This window comes from Chaetodon auriga, chromosome 7 (assembly GCF_051107435.1).
Source record: "Chaetodon auriga isolate fChaAug3 chromosome 7, fChaAug3.hap1, whole genome shotgun sequence".
Taxonomy (NCBI): domain Eukaryota; kingdom Metazoa; phylum Chordata; class Actinopteri; order Chaetodontiformes; family Chaetodontidae; genus Chaetodon; species Chaetodon auriga.
The window spans coordinates 3,320,890-3,345,057 of NC_135080.1; the positions used below are offsets into that span (position 1 = coordinate 3,320,890).

Genomic DNA, 24,168 nt, shown 5'->3' on the forward strand with positions numbered 1-24,168 from the left:
GAGTCTCAGGAGGTGGAGGAGGAGGAGGAGGAGGAGGAGGGTGGAAAGAACTTGAGTTGAGGAATTTGAATCCTGTTTGAAGGGGGAGAGAGGGAAAAGAAAGCCAGGGGAATGTCTGAGGGAGTCTGAGGGAACCGGTGGGCAGGAGAGAGACTCTGGACGACAGGCTGCTTTAAAAATACTCCCTCTGTGGCTAGAAATAGACTCGGATTTGGATAAGAGAATCAGCAGGAGGAAAGTCTGGCGCACCTTTGGCTCGTGCGCTTTTTGGGTATCTAAAAGTTTGGTGGACAGCGGTCTGTGCTGGGATCAACCAAAACAAGGAGCAAGCAGCGCAGAGAGGTTTTTTTTTTTTTTTTTTGGTCAATCTGTCTCCTTAAAAAGGGAACTGAAACGACGGGATCCGGTTTGCGTTGGTCCTGTCTGCGGATAATTACATTTTCAGCATCTGCCGGAGTCACAGCGAAACTTTTTCAGCGCACAGCTTTGGATCTTTGAGCTGCTGAGATGCGGTGATGGAGTCCGCGGATGTTTCCAAGATGACTGCTCTTCTAATGAAGCACATTTTCAGAGGTGATCTCCTTTCAGTGAGAGGCATGAGCGGGTCTGCATGGTCGGTTTTGATCCTCGCCGTCGTTTTTTCCTCCTGGAGGCCTGTTACCGCCGGCACGCTCACAGGTAAGGTCTGACTTCCACTGAACAGCAGCAGCTTTTCGTCCAACCTGAATGTTATTTGTCAACTTAAGTGCGAGGGAAAACATCGTAAGGAGCAATTAGCCCAGTCAGCCTTCTGCTCTTAACTCATTAAATCAATTTGCTTTGGGGTCGCGAGCGCAACCACAGCTGCAAGTGCGTTCAACATCTGGCCAACATGAGAGAAGTCACACCACATAAAAAGGCTTTTACAACAAGGTGATCAAAGAAATCAAAAGCCGAGTTGTAATGGCTTAATCAGGCTGGGAATTATAATACTTGGACTCAATATGATTTATTTTCTGATGATTCCTATTCATCCAGTGACAGAATGAGTTTGTTATGAGAGCTGCTTTCCTTGACTGGCAATCAAAATCTGGAGGATCCTGTTTTTGAGATCAGGTGTCATATGAAACCTGCAAAATGTGTGCTCTTCCATGCAACTCACCCAAACCAGGTATCCAGACCTGGATTCCCGCCAGTCATGGCATTTCTGGAATAGTGTGAAACTTTGAGAGATGTAGGCAGGGACAGGGCGAAGGCTGAAAATAAATCCTGCTTGGAAGTGAGAGAAATCACTTTAAAAGCACAAAGCAGAGCAACAAAGAGACAAATCTGCTGTTCTGCTCTCAGAAAGGTGGAAACCAGACTGTCAGGTCATTTTACATTAGGACCACAAGCGTGGAAACCCTGACAGCCACCATTTCAAAGCCCTTATCTGTTCGAACAATCAGTTTTGCTTGTAAAAGTTTGGAATCCATCAGCTACTGCAACCAGTGCATGAAAACATGGAGTCCCTTCAGGGGCCTCCACCTGTCAGCTCATGTGTTTTGACCATTATGGTCACGCTGACTCTCTGGGAGCTGTACCTCGGCCCTCAGCAGATGTATGACCAGGAGGGACAGAGATTACTAGAAACCGCTGTGATTTATAAGCTCAGACTGTTGGTTTCAAAGAGAATTTTTCCTGATGCCTCAGTTCCTATTTGGATGTAGCGATGGCTGGCGCCTCGGAGTGAGGCGTGAGGAGGGGTTCAGGGGAGCGAATGCTTTGGTTTGTGAGTCAGAGCTGGTCTGACTCAGACTCAAGCAGTGAAATGATGGATGGGGTAAGGGGGCAAGAGTGGAGGAGAAAGAGTTGGGAGGGGAGGTGGCAAAATGTGTAGCGATGAATCCAAAGAATGGCATGAAAAGGAGGCTAAATGAGAAAAGGGCAAAGGCGCAGCAGTGAATGGAGGGGCTGGATTACGTAGTGTTAAAAAGCCAGAAAGATAAAGGAGGGAGTGAGAGGAGGATAAATGCTCAGACTGTGTTGGGTATTTTTGGTATGTGCGTGTCCACTGACATTTAACATCTGAGCTTTTTCTACGAGAGAGAGAGAGAGAGAGAGAGAGAGAGAGAGAGAGAGAGAGAGAGAGAGAGAGAGGAGTCGAGAAGGGTGGAAAGAGACGGACTCTGAAAAAAATAGTGGGACCTCGAGGGAATTCAGGGGACAAAAGGGAGGAGATGGAGTAGTTAAGCATAAATGAATCACTGAAGACAGGCCACACACACACATAAACACACACATAAACACACACAGACACACACAGACACACACAGACACAAACACAACAACAGTTTAACCACGGCCTGCTCTCTCCTCCACCTCTGCACTCTCATGAAAGGTTTACAAGCTTATTATTATATGAATGTAGCACTAAGACAGAGAAAGAAAGTAGGGCTGCTTTTGTTCAACATGGCACAGAAAAAAAACAAAGTCAGGCTACGCAGAGTCTTGAAAGTGCTCAGCCAAGCTTAAAAGTAAAGGGAGGAATGACTTTTAATGCCAAAAAGCACACAGAGACAGAGAGGCGGCGAAGCAGAGACTCAGCAGGCCCCTTCATTTATTGCACTCCCAGAACAAGCCTTTTCAATGCAGGGCTGTGCGTGTGTGTGTGCATCACATGCACATTTCCAGAATCAAGGGCATGTTGAAATGAGTGCGGCCGCAGTGCGCAGGTCTGTTTCCAGCAGCTGAATTCTGTGCTCTGTGTGTGTGTGTGGGTGAGATTCGTCGCAGTATGCCGTGGGGTCACACTGAAGGGATCAGAGGTCGAAGGTTGGCCGTGAAACAGACGAGGAGGGCGGCTTGACAAGCTTGAGAAAATCTTTACAGGCATCACTCAGAGAAACAAGTGTGATTTATTGTAGTCCTGCAAATTCAAGAGCACACGCCGCGGTCGCATGCACACCTCCCCTCACCATTATGAGACCTCTCACTTCTGTTATATGTCTCAAAAGTAAGAAAAAGCAGAACCAGATCATACTCTTCATACTTATGTTGACCCTGCACCTCATTTTTTGGATGGTTAACAGATTCTCCGCCGTCTTGGCAGACGACCTGCAGCCTTATCGTTGGCGTTTGAGAGAAACCTTGAACGTTTTTGGAGTTTGTGTTGAGCTCTCTGTGCTGTGACGCTGTGAGAGCAGCAGGAGCAGCCGTCCTTTAACAAGGAGCCTTTGTCCCAGAATCAGCTCTGTCCTTCTCAGGTCAGCCTCGCTGTCAGTGAGGGACACAAGATAACTGGACGCACTCAAACACCAGTGTGGTGGCAGATAACCTGTGGCTTCACCTGCCTCACCAGATTACAAGTCAACAACAATCAGTTGAGCCTTAAAGCCATTCATTAAACCAAAAAAATGCTTTTTTTTCTGAGTTTTATATCACGATGGGAACTTGTGAGGGGTATTTTTGCTGTTGTCTGACATTTGATGAAGTTGTGAATAAGCAGTGTTGAAAACCTCAGATCCAGCAGCATATGATCTTTAGAAAGGGTAACAGTAAGAAAGCTTGCTTTGTGAATGTGAACTGCAAGCAAGGTTTATTTTAAGGACCAAACTAACCCCTAATCTTCCCTCTCTTAATCAAAGATTTGGAGTTTGAACGAAGTCCCACTACCGTCATCTCTTCACTGGGCAAACCTGTTAAAATGCACTGTACCCTGACGGGAAAAGGGGGTGAGGAAGAGGACCCCCCTGATGTGCTCTGGCTGAGAGATGGCGCGCCTCTTCAGTACGCAGACACCAACCAGTTCCAAGTCCACACCGGCAGCAACAGTTGGACCGTCATTAGCACGCTCAGGTATGCAGCTGCTTCCTCTGCTGCACATGCTCGCTGCTCCTCTCATGTCAGTGCATGAGGTTTAATGATAAAGGTTCATCTGTTGTGAGGCAGCCGCACCTGCCTTAAAAATGCCTGTCATGTGCTGTGATTGTGTTTATTTCCTGTTCCTCCACCTCATCCTTTCACCTAGCTTAACCAGTAGTTACTGGATTGCATCAGCATGTAGACTTTCAGCCACTGCAGAGCACTTTGAAATGAAGTCGGGCAGAAATGATATGAAGTGAAACTCCTGTTGGAGCTTAATGTATTTAATCCTGCTTTGACTGGATGGCAAAAGTAATCAAGTCTGTGAATCTTTCTGCCTCTGTCTTTATCGCTTTTATACACATAACAGTATCGAGAAGGTCCAGCTTCCTGACATGGGCTCCTATAGGTGTGCTGTTCTGTCAGGAGGCCACCAGACGTTTTCTGAGGAGGGGAGCATTCAGCTGGAGGGTGAGTTCGTCTTCAGCTCCCTCACATGCACAGTTACTGCTACAAAAATGCACGTGTGTCGTCTGTGCTGCGGTTTTATTTGGATTGTTAAAAGAGTCGAGATCCTGATTCAGCTGATTCTCCCACAGGCCTTCCTCATTTCTCGGTGGAGCCCCAGCACATGTCTGTCGTGGCTAATGTGTCCCTGAGCCTGAGCTGTGTGGCCCACGGACCTCCAGAGCCAGTCAGGGTCATCTGGCTGCAGGACGGCGCTCCCCTGAACTCCCTGACAGACCCGGTGGCCCTGTCGCCCTCCACGCTCAACCTCACAGGTATCATCTTTCTGTCTGTATTACCTCAGCAGTCAAAGCCACTTGTACACAACTAAAAGAGCCATGAAAGCTCTTTGTTCAGTGATAGGTTATTTGTCACGTCTAGTCCATAACAAAACGATCAACTGACTCCTCATTTCAGCTTTAAATTAGTCAAGTTTGAAGTCGCTGTGGCCCCAAGTAGCAAAGAAACAAGACAATGTCGAAATCACTGGTTTTGAATTAATCTAGTCAGGCCGCCGATAATGCACTGCTTTAACAGCTACTCAGCAACAATCTTCTACAGTTTCAAAGGCTCCAAATCCCCCCTCCACGGCCTTAACAAAACCACCAAATAACCACCCTCCCCAGAGAGAGCAGGCCGGCTGGCGCAGCGCCAGTGGATCCATTGAGGACGTGCCTTGTGCTTGTGTGGCCGATGGGTGAAGGCAGAGCAGCAGGCACAAGAGGGGCTATTGGGGGAAGGAAAATAGATGGGCAGAGGACATAGAGAGATAAAAGAAAGACGAGAGAAAGGGATCTGTTGCTGCTTGAATGCAAACCGCAGCTGCCTACCGGATAGCTGGTTTGTGTTAAGTCCAGTAGTAGGAGGACAGTCAGAGCACGCTGAGTCAGACAGAAGGAGGGAGGAGCAGGCGGCAGCGGCCCGTTTAAGGATCTGCTTTGACTCATCGGAGCAGGCTGGCTGGTGCTGACCAGGACCAGTTTGACGGTAACCTACACTCATTTCTCTGGAATGGGCAGCTGCTCTGGCAGACCACGAGTCCAAACCACGGCAAACACAAATAATCTTTCAATAGGCCCATAAAGAGAAATGGTATGAAGTGCATTCCAACCGTTAAGGCATCAGGGACAACACATGTCCCTGTAACTCCGGTTTTAAGGAGGTGTATCCCTGGTGATGTTCTGCAGAGCCTGCTCTGCAGCCATCTTGACTTCCTGCTTGTTTTCTGAGCTTCTTGCCTTCAGTGATCTCCAACAATTGAAGCACACATTCTGTCGCTGAGGTTACTGCCATGGCCAGTCATGAATATTCAGTTGTTTTGGCTTAAAATAATTATTTTGCTTGTCTGGGATCACTGTCCTCCCGTGTTGACTTGAAACTGGGGAACCGTGTATAAACAGAGCTGCAAGTCTTCACCGCCAGCACCAAATATTGGTTCTCTCACTGATGAAAGTCGATCCTTTAACCTCATTGTCATTGTTTCATTTCAAGTCCACTAAGTGAACTTAAATCTTTCATTCGTCAAGCAAAAATGCCAAAACGTTCACATTTCAGCTCTTCATGTCTGAGGTTTGGATGCTTTTCTGTCTTATTCTGTCATTTTAGATTGTTTGTCTGACAAAACAAACCATCTGAGGACGCAACGTCTTGGAATTTGTGATGAACGTTGTAACATTTTACAGTCTAATAGTGAAATCAATCCAAAAAGTATTTGATTAATCTGTGATGGAAAACATGTTCAGCTTTAGTTGCACCTTTGAGTTCAATATGGAGAGTAGCTAAAGAAAGCTATTAAAAGCACAGTACGTCACAGTCTGAACGCTTTCTGACTGCACTGTACATGCCAGCCAAGGAAAGGAAGCACGATGCTCTCATTCCCAGCTGACTGTAACAGTATTGGCCAATGCTGGAGGCTCACGGGCTCAGGAGGTCTTCCTAGTGACTGATTATGACATTTTCAGCTGATCGGGGGATGTTGTGTTGCGGTTTGCTGATGGGGAACGAAACAGACAGAACGGCGAGTGGCGCAATTTCGACATGGCCTGATGAGCAGTTCATTCACCCACACAGCCAGTGGTCATCCCTCACCCCCCCCCTCCCTTTGCCGCTCACAATCCCTCACTTCACCAAGTGAGGATCGTACCCCCTGTTCTTTTTCCGGCCACGACACAATGGAGGCATGGTGCCGTCGGCGCAGAGACGCGCGCTGCGGGTCTCAGTCTGTGGCTGATTGACAGTGTTGGGGTGTTAGATAACAGTGATAAAACTTGAATGTCACATGTTTCAGCGTGTGTGTAAGCCCGTGCTGTGTTGTGGAAGGATTCGAGTGTGTCAGCACGCTGTGAGTCACTCTGTGAGGGGACTCATTCTCTGTCCAATGGCAGCGTGTGTCACAGTGTTTTGCCCCCTCAGAGGTGCCCCAGCCTCTTGAAGGCAGCGACTCAGCCTTTTACACCTGGACCTCAACTCCACTGCGCTCTTTGTTCTCAAAACCACACTGCAAAAAGTGTTCGATGCGAACAGTTTTTCATTATCAGCCAGCTGCAGGCTGCAGGCTGTAGGTTAGAGATTCTTAAGTTCATCAGGTCTGAAGGACTTTTAGATGTCAGCACTATTTTAATGACTTCATTTCTTCGTGAAGCAATAGCTAACCTTGTTGCCCATTAAGAAATAATTGAAATGCTGCTGAATCAACAGTGAATGTGTAACCCAGACAAACCTTGAATTTTCAAGAAAATTTAGCTCAGTTTTAACATAGACATCCTTTGACCTGCACATGGACAGATCAGGACCAAGATTTATCTTCAGTATCAGCATCGAGACGACAGCTTGGCGTCTCAAGGTTTTGCGTCAGTGTGATAAAAATATCATTAGTTTCGTTTTGTTAACAGTGAAACTTAAAAGGGTGACAGGGTGCTATAATCAAAACTGAAAGTTTTAAGATCGATAAGTCAGCCACACTGGCACTAGGAGAAGGTGTACGATGGAGGGGTTTGCCAAAACACTGCATATTTTCCCAAATTGTTACCTTGAAAAGGCCGTGACTGCTTGATGATGCTTGACACAGATTTGGTCCAAGGTGGATTTTCATCATTCCTGCCTTTATTTATTCGATAAGAAGTAAGAGTCTGCGCTGCAGGAGACTTACCATGATGATCGTTTTTCCGTCCAGGTCTGAACAGGACCAGCACCTTTTCTTGTGAGGCCCATAACCACAAAGGCGTGGCCACTTCTGGATCTGGTACCATCACAGGTCAGCACAAACCTTTCAGCCCCTTTCATTCAGTCTGAACACACTTCATTATTAATGCATAATTCCTTGCTGTTATATCTTTATTCATTATGTCTTTTTGGGTCTTTCTCTCCTTAGTTCTCCCATCCCAGCCTCATCTGAGAGCTGTGGAGATCACTCAGACCAGTGTCCAGCTGTCATGGCAGCCTGGTTTTGGAGGCGATTACCCAATAATCCGTTGCTCTGTTCAGGTGAGACAACATGAGACGAAGGCGGAGAATACCGCAACTAGCTGAGAAAACTAGCATGGAAAAATCACTGCGACTGTTTGACCTGCATGTTAAACAAATACATCACTCTCCTCTGACTCTGACAATCAGAGCCTTACCTCAGGCCTCATTTTAAAGAACAGAGAGCTTGCTTTTCTTCTCTTAACTCATCCTCTACCCCTCCCTGCTTCATTCACGTACCAGTGGATCAGGTTTCACTCTGGGAAAGTGGCCTCCTGGACTAATCTCATGCAGCACCACTCCCTCGCTCTCTGTGTGTCAGCGTCTCTCTGCCACTATCCTGCTCTGTGGCCGTTACAGCTCGTAGCTGAGAGGAGGAACGTTTTCTCCTGGAGAAGCGAGCAGCGCAGCACCACCCAGAAACGTCTGGTTCTAATAAAGCTGCCCCTCATACCTCTCTCCGTTCATGCCCCCTCCCCTCCCCTCTACGCTCCCTCACCCCCTCGCCCTCACAGGGGAACAAGGCGAGGGGCCGGCTCCGGCAGAATGGGGCAAAAATCTGAATTTAATGGTTCATTGTGTGGCGAAGAGAAACATGAAAAAGGCGACGTGTAGAGAGCAGAAAGATATTACAGTGCTCCACAAAGGAAGTGTAGGAAAGAAAGAAAGAAAGAAAGAAAGAGAGAGAGAAAGGCGGTTAAAGAAAACAGGAAAAGGCAGTGACAGCAGGTATTGTGGGTCTGAGGCATACAAGGGGAATGCATGCTGCAGTGTGACTCAGGGCTGAGCTGTACAATTAGATTAAACACAGTTGTTTACAGGCTGGACAGTGATTCATCGAGTGAGGAATTACTCTCACACACACACACAGTCATACACTCCTCATTCATACAACTTGATATTCCTCGGGATCACACCACCAACTCACGCCAAAGTCATTGTCAAAGCCGTACACAACAGCATCTGCTTCACACACACGCCGAATCTGCTCGTGTGGCTGTTCGTTTGGTCTTTCATGTGTAAGTCTGCAGCTCTTACTGTTAAGCCCGCCCTGTGAAGTGCAGCCCGTAGCCTGCTAAAGCTGTTTGATAATGAGCGGGGAACAATGGTGCAGACCAGTAACTTTAATGTGGTTTTAAAACTGCTGCAATGAAAGATTTTTGCTGCCTTGTGTTCCTCTTTAAACGTGTTTACCACGGAGAGTTTGCAGAGGCAGCAGGTTTCTGCCTGTGATTTTTACTTGATGTGTTCTGCTTTCACTGCACCTTACTGACCCTGAGTTCAGTTCAAAACAGCAATGAAGTAGATTTTACCCCTTTTTTGGCAATCAGCACTGATCCCCCACCACCACCATTAAACACAGACTCCAACCCCCCACCTTTTCTTCCACAATACCTCATTCCCAGTTCTGTCAGCACTGTGCATGTAGGGGGAAATAATACCAGAAAACAACTTAATGTGCATGATGATCAAACTCTCCTATGAACTGAAATCACTTTCAAACATTTTATCAATGATTAAGTTATTGATAATTAATAATTACCTCAAGGAAATAAAACATATTACCACCAAATCTGCACCTGCCATCCAGTGTAAAAGCAGACAGAAGCTCTAACAAAAGTATGTTCTCTGAATGTTCCAGGCCAAACGTTCTGGAGGGTTCTCCGGGGAAGGTCCCGATAAGATGATCCACAACCAGAATGTGAACATCCCACCAGCCACACACCTCATCGGGGACCTGGAGCCCCACAGCCTGTATGCTGTGAGGGTGGCCTGTCACAGCAGCCAGGGGCCATCTGACTGGTCGCCCTGGACGGAGCTACGCACCAAAGAAGGAGGTGAGCCTTCCAAGTCAGGAGATGTTTGTTTTCACCCTGGATTATGTGTGTGTGTGTGTGTGTGTGTGTGTGTGTGTGTGTGTGTGTGTGTGTGTGTGTGTGTCAAGGTCAAGGCTGTGTTATCTGGTTACTGGTTGAAGTCCAACTTTCCTCTCACTCCTGCTGTTTACTGGACAGATGCTACACAGCAGCTAGCAGACACAATGAGAGGTTTTTTTTGTTGTTGGATGTTCTGGTCTGTACCGAGCTGTATTTTTTCCTTCTTTTTGAACTCACTGCTGGTTTAATTCTGCGGACTGCTTTTCCTCTCCACTCTTAAGTGAGTCAAGACTTATTGGGAACATACGGTGTGATAGTAAGGAGTCAGAGAATGAAATTACTGCGCTGTTAGTCATAATATTCCTTCCTGCGCCCCTTCGGCTTAGTCCGTGTTTATGAAGAATACCAGACACGAGTGAGTGTACCTCTGCAGGACCGGTTTCAAATGTAAACTCTAGAGGGCTGACTGGTATTGAAGGGACAGAGTAGGTGGAGACGGAGAAAGGGAGGGAGGGTGGATGTTAAATTCTCCTGAAAGGCTTCAGTTAGGATCGCAGCGCTCTGTCCAAACTGTAATGCTAGGCTGCTGTGTGTCAGCTTGAACTGAGGTGGGATTTTCCATGCCAGCTCATGCTGTCTCTATCCCCGGATGAATGGGAATGGAAACAGCGTATATTAAGTAGAGAAGATACTACGCCACTGGAGGGATGATGGGGGATTTCCGTAATGGAAGCTGTTTATGATCTGAAAACACTTAAACACAGCATTTCTCATAAATAGAAAAAAGGAGAAGTGGAAATGCCACTGTAATGGAGAAGGACGAAAAGTGGCTTTGAGATACGCTGGCTGCCGTCAGGATTTTCAAGTTTCACTTCTTTATTTTCATAAAGTCATAGCAATCCTTGTTTTGCTTCAGTGGAAAAGCTCTCTTGTATTTCCCTTTGGATAATATTGCTTCTTTTCCAGCTCCAGCAGCTCTCTGTGCACTTGTCCTAATGAGTCAGAGGATAAAAAAGATAAGATTCAGCTGCTGGTCAAAGAGAGTTCAGGAAGCATTGGAGGTCAAAGAGAGTGAGAAAATGAAGAGAGAGGTGGACTGCTGACAGCTCGGCCATATTTTCCACATCTTTCTCTTTGGTTTCGCTGCCGAAGACAAAACTCCCAGAAGGCTCTATTGTGGAGCCCGAGGTCCGCCTTTCTGCTCCATTTGTTTCTCATTAATAAATTGTGCCATTATGTGCTCTACTATCTCTTACATGTGTCACGCTGGCACAGACATTGTCTGCGCTTGTCTGTCTCCTCGTTAATTCTTAAGTTTTTACTTCACTGCAGACTCTTCTCCTGCCAGCTCTTTTCGGTTCTCACATCCATCGTCTGTTTCCCTCGCAGTAACGCCGCCACGCATCAAACAAGCTCGACAAGTTTCTTTTCTGAATCCAGTCTTTCAACTTCACTTCTTTCTCTCTCGTTTCCCTCCTTTACTTGACCTCAGATGACCTTTGATTCCTCTTTCCCGAGCACACAGCTAGGCACTGTGGGAAAAACAAAAAAGAGGTTAATGGTGGGTCTCGGCGAGGAATGGACAGAAGAACGGGGGAACGAGGGAAGGGGGCGCTTTGAGAAAACACTCGTTTCGCTATTTTCCCAAAGCCCACTATTTTCCCCGGAGGTTGAGAGAACAGAAAGGCGAAGGGGGGCTCATGGGTGGGACAGGAAGTGAGATGACCCATGTCACGCTCCTAATCCTAAAGCTGCAATGAGATTATTCTTTACGTATCCATTACGTAAACACATGTTCCACTCACTTCCTTAAACGAGCTCAGAAATACATCTTTCCAAAAAACGAATAAACTGTGACCAGGTGTTTCAGCAGCTGTATTATTGTGCACTTACATAACTAAAGTCATCTGAGGGACTCCTGATTCCTTCTATAGTTTTATAACATGACGTTTGTCTGTAATCCTAAAGTGACGTCAGAGTTAACTAGAACTAAACTCACCATCCTGATGGAAATGAGTCACAGGGACGTGGCACAACAGGCACACGTCACATTTAATCCAGTTTGATACGCCAGAAAAATGGAAGTACAAGTGTGAAAGGACTTCAGCAACAACAGTCTGTTTCCACCATAAAAACTGAAGCGAGGATGTTCTGAGGAGTTGACGTTTTTGATGACACTCACATTTGCTCTCCAGCTGATGTGGGAAACACGTTTCCTGTGTAGTGCTGAGTTTATTTTCGTTTATGGAGAACAGACTCCAGATCCCAGGGTTATGAGTCCTTTTTTGGCTTTGGACTGACCCCTTTCCGTCCACGTGTTGACCCACGCAGAGACTAACCAGACAGGGAGGACGAGCCGAAGCGTACAGAGGGAGAAACAGAGGAGCGGCCCTGCCTCCAAACACTGTCTAAACGCTCCCGAGCATGGTTACCCGACACTGCTTCTTCAACACAACACGCAACAGGATGTGAAACAGTAGTCTGCCGTGGATGCAGATGTTAACCTCTGCTGCTGTGAACTAATTGTGGCTCAAAACTGTTTGTTTCTAAGCTTCTTGCCAAGCCTGCGCTGCTTTCATGTGGAAGACAAAGGAACAACATGAGACATTTTTTTCCTCTGTAGTTTCTGCGCCTCAGAAAACACACACCTCATTTTCCCAAATTTTCCAACTGGAGTTTATTCAAGTGAAGCAGTTATGTTTTTTCTCTCCTCCCTGAAGTTTTACGTCAAACAATTAACTTCTCTGTTCTCTTGAACTCATAGCTCCATGACAAAAAAAGAGAGAGGCATTACCACAGAGAGGGCAGCGAGGGAGAAGAAAAGTTGGAAAGAAGGAGGTGGAATCATGTTGGATGGAGGACAGGAGGAGGGGAGGGGAAGGAGAGAAGGGAGCGGGGTAGGCAGAGGTTGAGGAGGAGGCAGAGAGAGAGAGGCCGACAGATGACGGATCATAGGTGGAGACGAACCGCTGGAACAAACTCGACTTGGAGGCTGTTTTTGTTGCCGCTGGCAGGCAGAACAGGGACCGCATGTGGAAACAATCACCCGCCAAACGCTTCCTGATAACATCATCCATAGGCTGGGCCATGTTTCCCAAACTCACACTGACTTAGCCCATGTGTGTGTGTGTTAGTGTGGGCTTGTGTGGCTGTCCAGCTAGTGAGAGCGAGGAGCAAAAACAAAGAGCCTTAACTCGAACAACAACGGCAATAAGCGATGTCGTCTCACCGTGAGAAGGCTCCTGAATGTCTTTGCTGTACAGGGCATCAATCACACACACACACACACACACACACACACACACACACACACACACAAATTCCTCACACTATTTCTAGCATGTTATTCAGCTAGGTTTTCTCTCCGCTGGGTATTTCTGCTGCCAGCAGCCTTTTTTTACTCTCCGCTCCAGAGAGCCAGAAGAGAAAATGGCAGGCCAAAGAATAAAGCAGAAACAGGGACAGACAGAAGAGGAGGGAAAGCATGACGGAGAGAGACGCAGGCCTCAGCATGAGTCCATCTGAGTTCATCCAACCGTGCTGAGACAGAGAGGGCGCGCTGGCTCCTGAACTAAGCTAATCGCCCTGTCTGCGGTGCCCTTAGCCGGCCTTTTCTGCCCTAATAAAGCAGAATTCTCCACATTCTCTGACATCTTCTCCTTCCAGCTGTTGCAGTTATCCACACCCTAGAGGCTCTAGGCTGTCAAAACAACACACGCCTGGCTAACCCCCAGCCCACTGGCCCCGGGCCACGGGGCTCACAGTCACAGCGCTGCCGACTCCTCATTCATACCCAGAATTTTTTGACACGTACGCCGCCACACCCTGAGCTGCCTGCTTGCCTAACCTTACACCACCCTGTGAGTAAAAGTCCATGTAACTGTGTGAGAAGTGCCTTCAAGTTCTGCTGTGCTTTGTGTTTCAGTGCCAGACAACCCACCTGTGAACGTGACCGCGGTCCTCAATGGGACAGAGGTGCTGGTGACGTGGGAGGGGCCTCCGGGAAAGCTGAATGGAGAGCTGCAGGGCTACGTGGTGGAGTACAGCACACCTGCCGCACAGCAGGTCAGTCGGGACACAGCTGTGATGGTCTGATGGACCTTGTTCATCAAATTGACAGATAGGACAGACAGAGGACATGTCCAGCGATGCTGACTGACTCCCTCTTTTTGTTGACAGTTTGTTGTGGATACTGGATTGGACGCTGAGCTGTCAATCAATCTGTCCACCCCCCTGTCCAATGTGTCTTATCGAGTGTGTGCCTATACGGGGGCGGGACAAGGACCCTGGACCCCCACACAGACTCTGACACTTATAGCTCCTGGTGAGTGACAAGAAGCGTCAGAACAACTAATGATTAATGATTAAAGAGGAAACAACAGTCTGATTTTAGCTCAAATCTTCTAATCACCATCAGTTTTTACAAGGTGTCACATGCTGTTTGGCGGCAGGGATAAAAATGTCATTTTCACAACATAAAATATGTTTTTTTTTTTTCTCCTGAAAGTCAGATTATTGACATGAGCTCTGCTTTTTTTTTACTCCTGCAGAAATGGAGGAGTTTAGAGGTGAGTAATGACCGGCTTTGCACATGCAAACTCACAAATACGCTCTTCTGTGACCTCTCAGAGTGGCACTTAATGACACAGTGACAGTGGAAGTGAGCTCATGGTGTTTTTTCCACCACAAGACTTCTCTTTCTTATTCTCTGTCAGTTCCTTCCTGTGTATCTCAGAAAAAAGGGAAGGAAGAGAAAAAAGAGAAAAGGGGAAGAGGGCTGAGGGTGAATGAGGAGACGCGTCATAAATATTTATAACGGGCAGGAACAGTGGAGCATCTCTGTTTGCTTAGTCTAGTAGAGCCAGACAGACGATTCAAACAACAAGAATGGCAGATGAAAGAGGCAAGGAAAGCAGGGGGAGGAGGAGTGTGAATGGGATGAAAAGTCAAAAACAGTGGGTGGAGGCTGTGGGTGCACAGCAGTGACTTGTGGGTGTAGCTGTGAGTAAATTTCAGGGACAACAAGAACTCAGAGAAAGTAGATGTTTTGAGAATGAGGGAAAAAAGGAGCATATTTTTAGTCGGAGCAGAAATGTTTACATTCAGCTCAACAAATATGGAGGGAATGACTGAGGTCACTTAGTCAATTTGAGCAGTTCAAACGTATTTGAATGCTGCGTGTGGATGGAATCGCCGCTTTCTCACAACCCTGCGACCACAGTGCACGTCAGTGTACGAAGACGAAAACATGACAACAAGAGGACAAAGACAATTGTGCACCGGCACTGTGGCACAGCGTTCAGCAGTGACAGGCTTCATATTACTAAATTCACCAATAAATAATCCAGTTTTACCTGTTTCAGTTGAGGAAATTAAAAGTAATTAGTGATTTTTGTTGCCTCCATAATGTAAATGACTATGACTAAACCCTCGCCTGTGTGTGTCGACGCCTCTCCCTCAGGTCCGTCGTTGCCCCCGGCCTTTTCCTGGCACTGGTGGTATGTGGTGATGGCCGTCGCCGGCGCCGTGTCCATAGCTGTGCTCATGGCTGTTTACGTGGCCAAGCTGCGGCGCAAGGAGACGCGTTTCGGGTAAGCTGTTAGTGCTCCTCGTGGGTGGAAGGGAGGGACTGGACAGCCGTGCCAAACCGAAAAACTGGAGCTTTTTTCAGTTCCTTGACCTAGTTGCCTCACTTCTGCATGCATTCTGAAGCATTTGGATCGAGCAGGAGACATCTGTTTTGAAAGAGCAGCGGTACTTAAGAACGGTGGAGCGGTGCCATGTTTCCTGCAGTGTTTACACATCTGCCGGGGTGACCTCTCATTGTGTTTCGCTCTGTTTTGAGTGATGTGTTTATGCGTTCACAGAGAGGCTTTCGAACCCATGATGGAGAGCGGAGAGCTGGTGGTCAGGTACCGCGCCCGCCGCACCTACAGCCGCAGGACTACAGAAGCAACATGTGAGCTCCACTGTCCGCCCCTGCATGTTCCTCAGAAAGATGACACTTACTGTTTGCACCTGACTGTCCTAACAGCAGGAAGAGATGCGTCTCTCAGCATGCCCAAACCTGCGTCTTCCAGATAACGATACCAAAAAAAAACAGCATAATAGCGTCTCCTCTCACACGCCGGGCCTGGATCCAGCAGTTCAATGGAAGGAAATCTTTGGCTGTAATTACACAGTGACAGTTCTATTCTCCACGTTTCAAGACAGAAAAGGTTTATTTGGTTGATTAGAGGCTGAAACACGATCATTAAGAGTTAATTCATTCCCCACAGCTGTAAAAACAGCCCTGGAGCCATCAGTCAGCTGACAACACCGTGCCCCTTGTACTGTATAACACGATGTTTCATCTTTTACTTTGGTTTCAGTCAATCCAGTGAATGAAGTTTTGTCCAATCAGGTGTGAAAAGAAGAATTACTTTGACTTGACTTCAGGCATTTTACTGACTGAGCAGAGGGAGGTGGGGCGGGGAGGGTGAAATCGAGATAACAGGGGATACAGTTACATCAGGAAGAAAGTGACTTGATGTAACCATCTTATGAATGACATTTCAAACCTGAGAAGCTTGTAACAACAGACGAGGAGTCGCCTGACTGCTCTGATTGGAGGGAAGAGGTTATTTCTTCTCTGAGGTCTGCAGCGCTCTCACCAACCAGCAGCCGCTGTGAGTCCTTGCAGAGATACGTACCTGCAAACACAGCATACAGGCTCAAATTTCACACAACCAGGTCACAGTCAAGCCCCGACATTGTCCCTGGTGAACACACATTATTTGTAAAGACCTCATACACAAGTCTCAGCTTGCCACGGCCGCAAAAAAAGACAAGGGAAAAGACAAAACTGTAGAGAAAAAAAAAACGTACCCAGTGAGTAAAATGAGACTAGCCAAGAGAAAGAGATGCAGAGATAACGTGTACTCTGGCTGAACGGGGGGAAGCGCGCTGGGAATAAAGGAGAGGGTCAGATTGGAGGGATTTGGGCGGGATTTACGCTCCTGATGTTGACCAGTAATTTTGCCCAGTTCTCAGGACAAAGTCAAACCCTTGAGCTCCGGTTATCGGATGCATTGGCTAATAGTCGGTCACGCCAGCATGTGTTGGAACATGCCTGTGGACTGAGCACATTGTTGTCCGACGCGTGGCAGATTGATAGCGGAGCAGCAGCTGGAGGGGGATCTCCGAGCATGTCCTTGCCTTGTCGTATCCTGGCCCAGATGTGAAAACAGAGCTAACGTCTGTCGCGGTGTCTGCTCGACCCCGTACGGCTCAATGACAGCCAGCCGGCTGATCGAGTCAGGAAGGTTAAAACCAGCTGAGACCTTCACACCTCAGCCCCCCACCCAAACCTGGTCCCAAACCTCGCTCATGTGTCCCACAGCTGGAGGTTTGGATTTTGAATTCGCCGTCATTGTTTTAACTCTGTTTTCAGCTGCACTTTAGTTTTAGTTTTATGGCTTTGGTAGCTTTAACTAAGACTTTTCATATTTTTGAAAGTGACTTTTCTGTAAAATACAACGCTCGACATTTAGAGGAAGGGTTTTAGTATTACTGGAACAGGACTTATATACACACATGCACACAATAGATCATCATTTCTGGCGTTCATATAAATTCAAGTAATGCAGTGTTAGGCCCACTTTAAAATGAATTCTGTTTGCAATAACAAAAAGATGACAACTGGCAAGATTTAATGGGGTTTAAGAAGAAGGCAGGATCAGTCCAGTTCCAGTCTTATTCTCATTGTTTTTCAAGCTGGCAGTGTTTATTAACACTTTGTTTTTGGCGTCATGTTGTCCATTGTGGTTTTGCAATCTGGCTGTTTTTCTCTCTTTTCTGTGTTCTTCATTAAAGTGCTTTAGGCCCCAAACACCATTAAACTTTCCTTATTTTTTCCTCCTCAGTGAACAGCCTGGGCATCAGCGACGAGCTGAAGCAGAAGCTCCAAGACGTGATGGTGGACAGACACAAACTAACCCTGGGAAAGACTCTGGGAGAAGGTAGCACTTTGGTTCTTAAGTCAGTCTCACTGCTGGGAAAGAGTGAAGTTCATGTGTACAGTGTAGAAAAGGCTTTTGTAAACACTTTCATATCAGGGCGGTATAGTACACAGTCAGGGCTTATCTGCTAGAGCTCCAATGCTTGCTTTCCACTTATCTCCAGTAATTTCTGTCTGACACTTGCATGTTTTGACCCCGGGTATTGTGTAAGAGTTCACAATGTGATCATCTCACAGACCCGTGCTCTCTTCTCCTCTATTCACTGTTGAATAAGTCATTTAATGTTGATGCATCCAAACTGAGTGTTTGATTGTGTTTCCATTACTTTTTTTAGGAGAGTTTGGCTCTGTGATGGAGGGCCTGCTGACTCAGGAGGAGTCGGTTCTCAAAGTTGCTGTGAAGACGATGAAGAGTGAGTAGACAGCCAAAGTTCTCAGCTATCACCACAATGGATCTCTTCATCTTTGGGAACACAGGCCATTTGATAGACAGCCCCCCGGGTCAGACATTAACAAGTGCTGGGGGCTAGAATTTCAGTTATAGACACTGGCAGAAACAAAAGTTGACACCACATAAACTGCAGCGCCAAAATAAAAGCATTTGTATAAAAACGTCAGATTTGAGAGGCAGAAGATGAATTTTTACGGGCAGTTTTCTGCCACACGATCGAGCTGTGGTGACAAAGTTCAAACAAACATAGCAGTAAAAACTGCTTACATGTATTAATCAACAGTTTAATGAATTTCAGGAGCCAAATCACCCTCAGAAATAAAAGTTTACTTCTTACGCTGGCACCCGCTCACCCTGTACCAAACCCCGTGGTCTCACCTCTGTACTGTCTCCTCTCTAGTTGCCATCTGTACCCGCTCAGAGATGGAAGATTTTCTCCGTGAGGCTGCCTGCATGAAAGAGTTTGACCACCCCAATGTCATGAGGCTTCTGGGTGAGTCAGGATTCATAACTGCGTCTCTGGAAAGAATGGATGGCTTTGAGAGGAATATCTCAACCCTGTGCAAATCAAACCATAACTATCTGAGTGGCTATTAGTTAAGTGAGAAAGTAGCTTTATTTTTTATGATTTGGGTGACCTGACCCTTTAAAATACTGCCTCGGTTCATTAGAGTGTCTGTTCTGAGGTCATGAGTAAAATCATGTAAATGTCTGTACGTGCAGAGCATGCATGCAGTGTGTGTGGATAATACTAAGCTGCTGTGTTTTCACAGGTGTGTGTCTGCAGACTGTGGAGAGCGAAGGTTACCCCTCCCCTGTAGTCATCCTGCCCTACATGAAACATGGAGACCTGCACAGCTATCTGCTGTACTCCAGGCTGGGAGACTGTCCTGTGGTAAGTCTGATTACAAGCAGTAAAAGCTCCGACTCAGCAGCGCACACATGTGCGCACGCAGGCATAAACACACACACAATTTAACGGTTTAATGAGTTCAGGGTTTAGAAGTTCACACGAATGTCAGCGAAATGATATCCAAAAGTTAACGTAGGCAAGAAGTATTCGTTACAGTCTCTATCCGCACCTATTTGGCAGCACTGACGCTCTGAGATCATCTTCTGCTATCTGCAGTTTTGCTTATTAATGGATGAAGTGACTTTTTTGGGATGGAGAACTGCTGTACGCAGTAAGTCCCCAAAGAGCCGCGTTGAGAAACACGAGCCTAATCAAAACGAGATTCCCTCTGAATGTTGAAACCTCCATGAGTCTGACAAACATTCAAACACGCAGCGGGTTGAGTCCTGATCGTCCCTCAGGAGGAGGCTGTTAGTATCCGGAGCAGAGGGGCCGCTGGTCCCTTAACAGATGGGCTCTGGGGCCCTCTGCTGTGCAGAAAAGAAATGTCAGCTGTGATGGATGCATGACCGAAACTCTTTTGTCCTGCAGTACCTCCCGTCTCAGATGCTGGTGAAGTTTATGACCGATATTGCCCGAGGGATGGAGTACCTCAGCGGGAAGAACTTCATCCACAGAGACCTCGCTGCTCGTAACTGCATGTAAGCACAATCTCCTCTTCCACTTTTCACTCTCTCAGTTCCCTCTGACCACTTGCTCTTTCGCTTTCTGTGAAGTTACTCTAGCTTTCAAGTAACATGTAGGGAAGCAGAAGGATGAAAAAGCTGAATGCACTTTTTTACTTTCCACCGCTGCCTGAAAGGACTTTTCCAAAAACACACTTTGGTCTCTCTGCCTCAGGCTGAACGAGAACATGAATGTGTGTGTGGCCGACTTTGGCCTCTCCAAGAAGATCTACAACGGAGACTACTACAGGCAGGGCCGCATCTCCAAGATGCCTGTCAAATGGATCGCAATCGAAAGCTTGGCGGATCGTGTCTACACCACCAAGAGTGACGTGGTCAGTTCATTTACTGTGTGTGTGTGTGTGTCTGTGTCTGTGTGTGTCTGCGTGTGTGTGTGTGTGTGCTTGTATTAATCCCAGTGTGGAGCACAAATCTGTTCAGCACTGTGGGGATTTACCTGGGGGCAAAACACTGGTCACCACGTGGTTAACGGGTTATTTCAGGGTTAATTATGGCTAATTCAGTCAAAGTGGTGCTTTCATCTGCCTTTAAAGTATTAAAAAACTTGAAATGTGTCTCTAAGAGTCCCATGATTGTTGCAGTGGTGATGAATTTCACAGCAGAAACGATTATCAAAACCTTCGTATAAACGTCTGAAAGCAGCACTCCAGCCTCTGTATGCTCAGCGTTTTCTGATCAGTCACAGCCGTTTGGACCCTGCTGAGCATATGATTGGCAGTGACAGACGTGACCCATGCTGCATCGGCGGTTTGAGAACGTTTGAATGTTTGGATATTTTTCTCCACTGTCAAACCAGCATCTATTAAAATAGTTCACTTTGGTGGAAGGAAGCACTGTACGACCTTTTACAGCCACCTTGTAAAAAGCTGATTTTGGGCCACTGTTGCTTTAAAGAGGTAGTCCAGAAGTGGGCGTGTAGATGTTATGGCCAAATATAGGTGAGCTTCCAGGAAATGGATGCGTTTGCTCGTGTGAAAGCGCTCACACAGTGTAAGCGTTAGAAAGGATACACATTCCTCAGTAAGCTGTGCATAAAGGATGTCCAGAAAGCCTCGACAAACACGCCTGTGTTGCTTCCATAGCTAATGTTTGAGCAGCACAGATTCATGTTTGAGGAGTGTGTGGCAAAGCCTGTAAAATCTGAAGGATCTCAAAACCCTTCCTCTCTCTCCGTCTTTCCCCCTCCTCCTTCCATCTGTCCGTCTCTCTCAGTGGTCGTTTGGAGTCACCATGTGGGAGATCGCCACGCGGGGCCAGACTCCGTACCCCGGGGTCGAAAACAGCGAGATTTATGATTATTTGAGACAGGGGAACCGTCTGAAACAGCCGCCAGACTGTCTGGACTGCATGTGAGTGTCGGCTCCTTCACTGCACACTACTCACAAGACAGACTCAGCTGATGATGAAGTCACCTGTAAATCTTTGGCCTCCTGATTAGGAGCACCTTTTTTTCCGTAAAGTAATCAAGCCTAGAGGCTGAAAACAGTCCCAGGCTGTCTGCTTTTCAAGGAGCTCAGATGATGCTTTGAATTTTTTCCACATTTCTTAGACACTCTTACTGATCCATGCAGCTTAAGACACGAAATTCTGATATCTTTAATATTTCTAATTACATTTTTGAATTGAATTGTATCTGAAATGCGTTTCTTCGTCCCCTCCAGCTACTCCCTGATGTTCTCCTGCTGGCTCCTGAGCCCAAAGGATCGGCCATCGTTTGAGTCCCTGCGCTGCGAGCTGGAAAAAGCCCTGGAGGATCTGCCAGACCCTCAGGACCCAGACGAGATCTTGTACGTCAACATGGACGAGTCCTCCATGGAGCTCGGGGCAGTCGGCGGCCGTGACCCCATTGGGGGGCCGTCCCCTCTGTGCCTGAAGGGTCTGGACTCAGTGACCACAGTGGAGGTCCACCACCCAAACCGCTACGTCCTCTGTCCCCAACACGAGACCAACCGAGCCCTCTCGGACTCCCTGGAGAGCCTGGACATGCCGGTGTCGTCCTCCACGGCCACGCTCCCTCTACAGCCATCCTGCCGCTCCACTCCCAACCCCACCCCAGCTCCCACCCCACCTGTTGAACTGCTGGAGGAGCGGGAAGGGTCCAGGAAAATGCCCTGGCAGTGATGGCTTCACTCTTAAGAAAATGACAAGAGGCGTCACTGCCAAAGCGTGCCATCCTTTCACCCCAGTCCAAGACCAAGATCCGGCCTCTTGCTGCTGACTGTAAAAACCTCATGTGCCCCTACACACATATTTTGCACAAACACACACACAGCCGAAGGCATTCCAGGGACCTGAAGGATTGTTTCCTCTGTCAACGCCCCCTTTTCTAAAATGAGCACATTTCCAGCTGACTGTAAAGTTAATGTGTGATGTAGACAGCAGGTGAACAGCACACGTACGCTGCAGCACAATCAGACAAACGAATTCCCAGTCACTATAGCAATAACATACCAACTACCTGCACGGAGCAGAGCGATCTCCTTCACGTGATTAAGCTAAGAAATCAAACGTCTCTGTGAAAGACAGCTCAGACACTGCCAGACTGAGTCTACAGCCAAACAAACTCAGGAGCTTGAACTTTACGGTGAGTGAGCGCGAACATGGAGGGCTCAGACCAGCTGAGGATGCACAAACCTCGTCCACCCGAATCCCCGCTCAACTCCAGGACTGGAGGCAAAGGGAGGAGGAAGCAGCAGTGTCTGTGCCACTGAAGGCTGCTTTAAGGTTACACTGATAGAAGTTAACGAAGCGCTAAAACCAGCATTTTTCAGCCTGAGCAACCATTTTTCAACTTTCAGCTGTGGTTTTTGACAAATGTCGCAACAAAGAAAAGTAATAATAAGTGAAGAATTCAAAGAGATAACCAAACTCTGGACAGAAAGTCAGATTCCACCGCAGACTTCAGAGACTTTCATGTGGAGCTGTTTTGAATGAGGAACCTCCGTCGTGTTAAAAACCTGTATTAGTTTATGTGACAGCCTCATGTAGCCTCTCACAGCCCCTGCATCTCCTCCAGGGGCTGCACTGCTACCTGTGCATGAAGCACCGTGAGCCATTTATCGTTCACACAAGGCAACTCTTTCCTCGCTGACTGAGGCGCCTGTGCAAGTCCTGATTCAACTATACTGTCTATACATCTTTGTCATAACTCAGGAACCTGAGACTTCGCTCAACAGGGACAGAGGTACTGGTCAAATCAAGAGGGTACGAATAATCAGAGGACTGACGGGAGGTACGGACATGATGGAGTCACCCAAGGCAAACGGCGGGATAAGCTCCTCACCTTTGCTTTTGGCTTAAGCACAGTGTTCATTACACATTTTGTCATTTTTATGCTGATTTTTGTATTTCTACGACGTTGCACTAATGTTTTTATATCGATGTATGTTTGTTTATAATGTGCGTATCTTTTGTGCTTTTCCGTTTTGTCTCGCTTTCTCGGTCATCCTGTAGATGTCACTCCTAAAATCAGTTCACATGCGTGTTCAGAAAAGCAGAGAGCAGAGCCTGTGAGCGCCTCGCAGGGCGCTGGCTGTTTTCCCTGAACGAGCGCTGGCTGGGAAACATGACTAACCTCGTCACCTGACATCATCCCGCCGCTCGCTTATTCTGGGACGTTTTGGTTTCTCGAGGCGAAGCACTGTAAATAGAAGTCTGTTACCAGCAGAGTCGAGGAGAAAGAGACAGAAAGCAGCAGCCGAAAGCCGAATTTAAGTCGGAGGATGCAATGAGGAAATTCACCAGCTGCAACTTGGCATCATGCATGCACTTAATAAGAGTTCATATAGTTATTTTCTCATATTCCAACACACATCTTGGGAGAACATTTGTTAAAATGAGGCGCTGTGTTTCTCAGTTGTATACATCAAAGGTACTTATATACGTATACATATATGTGTACTTCTATATGTATGCTTATATATATACAGTCAGAGTTTATACCTGCAGGATTGCTGAAATTCCTGATGAAGTGTACATTTCTCGCACTACCTTCGGTACTGTATACTCCGTGATAGTCTTACGTTGTGTGTGTGGTGCTGAAGCTGAGGCACTGCTCGAATTTGATCTGTACGAATATTTCACCAATTTGAATGCAAACAGTATCGAACAGAACAATCCAACCAGGATTTAACCGGGTGTTTGGAACTTTTTGGTCTCTAAAAGTGGGACAAAAGGAAAAACTGATCTTCCAAAACTGCAGAAGCTGAAGCTCCTTCTTCATGACCACAGCCGGTCGAACGGCAGGGTTTCACGCTGCCTTCAGTGCCTTCAGATAGCCAGTATTTGTGTGTAGATCTACACTCAGTAGATGTGTGTGTGGACTGTGATTCTCTTGCTGAATTGGAGACTGTACCATAATTGCCTTTATATTGTCACTGTTATGATTTGTAAACAAATTTTTATACAGTACCTACAGTATTTTGTATAAGAAATAAATGTGTTCATCATGA

The 24,168-nt window shown here is 46.9% G+C and overlaps 1 protein-coding gene across 1 annotated transcript; it reads left to right on the top strand.

Moving 5' to 3' along the window:
* The first annotated feature begins 95 nt into the window (after window positions 1-95).
* Window positions 96-24,168, top strand: axl (AXL receptor tyrosine kinase). The gene is made up of 20 exons (XM_076735847.1): window positions 96-678; window positions 3,606-3,816; window positions 4,193-4,293; window positions 4,422-4,604; window positions 7,502-7,582; window positions 7,700-7,812; window positions 9,434-9,629; window positions 13,594-13,733; window positions 13,848-13,992; window positions 14,219-14,236; window positions 15,130-15,259; window positions 15,536-15,627; window positions 17,573-17,668; window positions 18,003-18,080; window positions 18,519-18,611; window positions 18,892-19,013; window positions 19,563-19,672; window positions 19,872-20,031; window positions 20,930-21,066; window positions 21,379-24,168. The coding sequence occupies exons 1-20, from the start codon at window positions 516-518 to the stop codon at window positions 21,836-21,838; spliced, it is 2,829 nt and encodes a 942-aa protein (XP_076591962.1). The 5' UTR covers window positions 96-515; the 3' UTR covers window positions 21,839-24,168.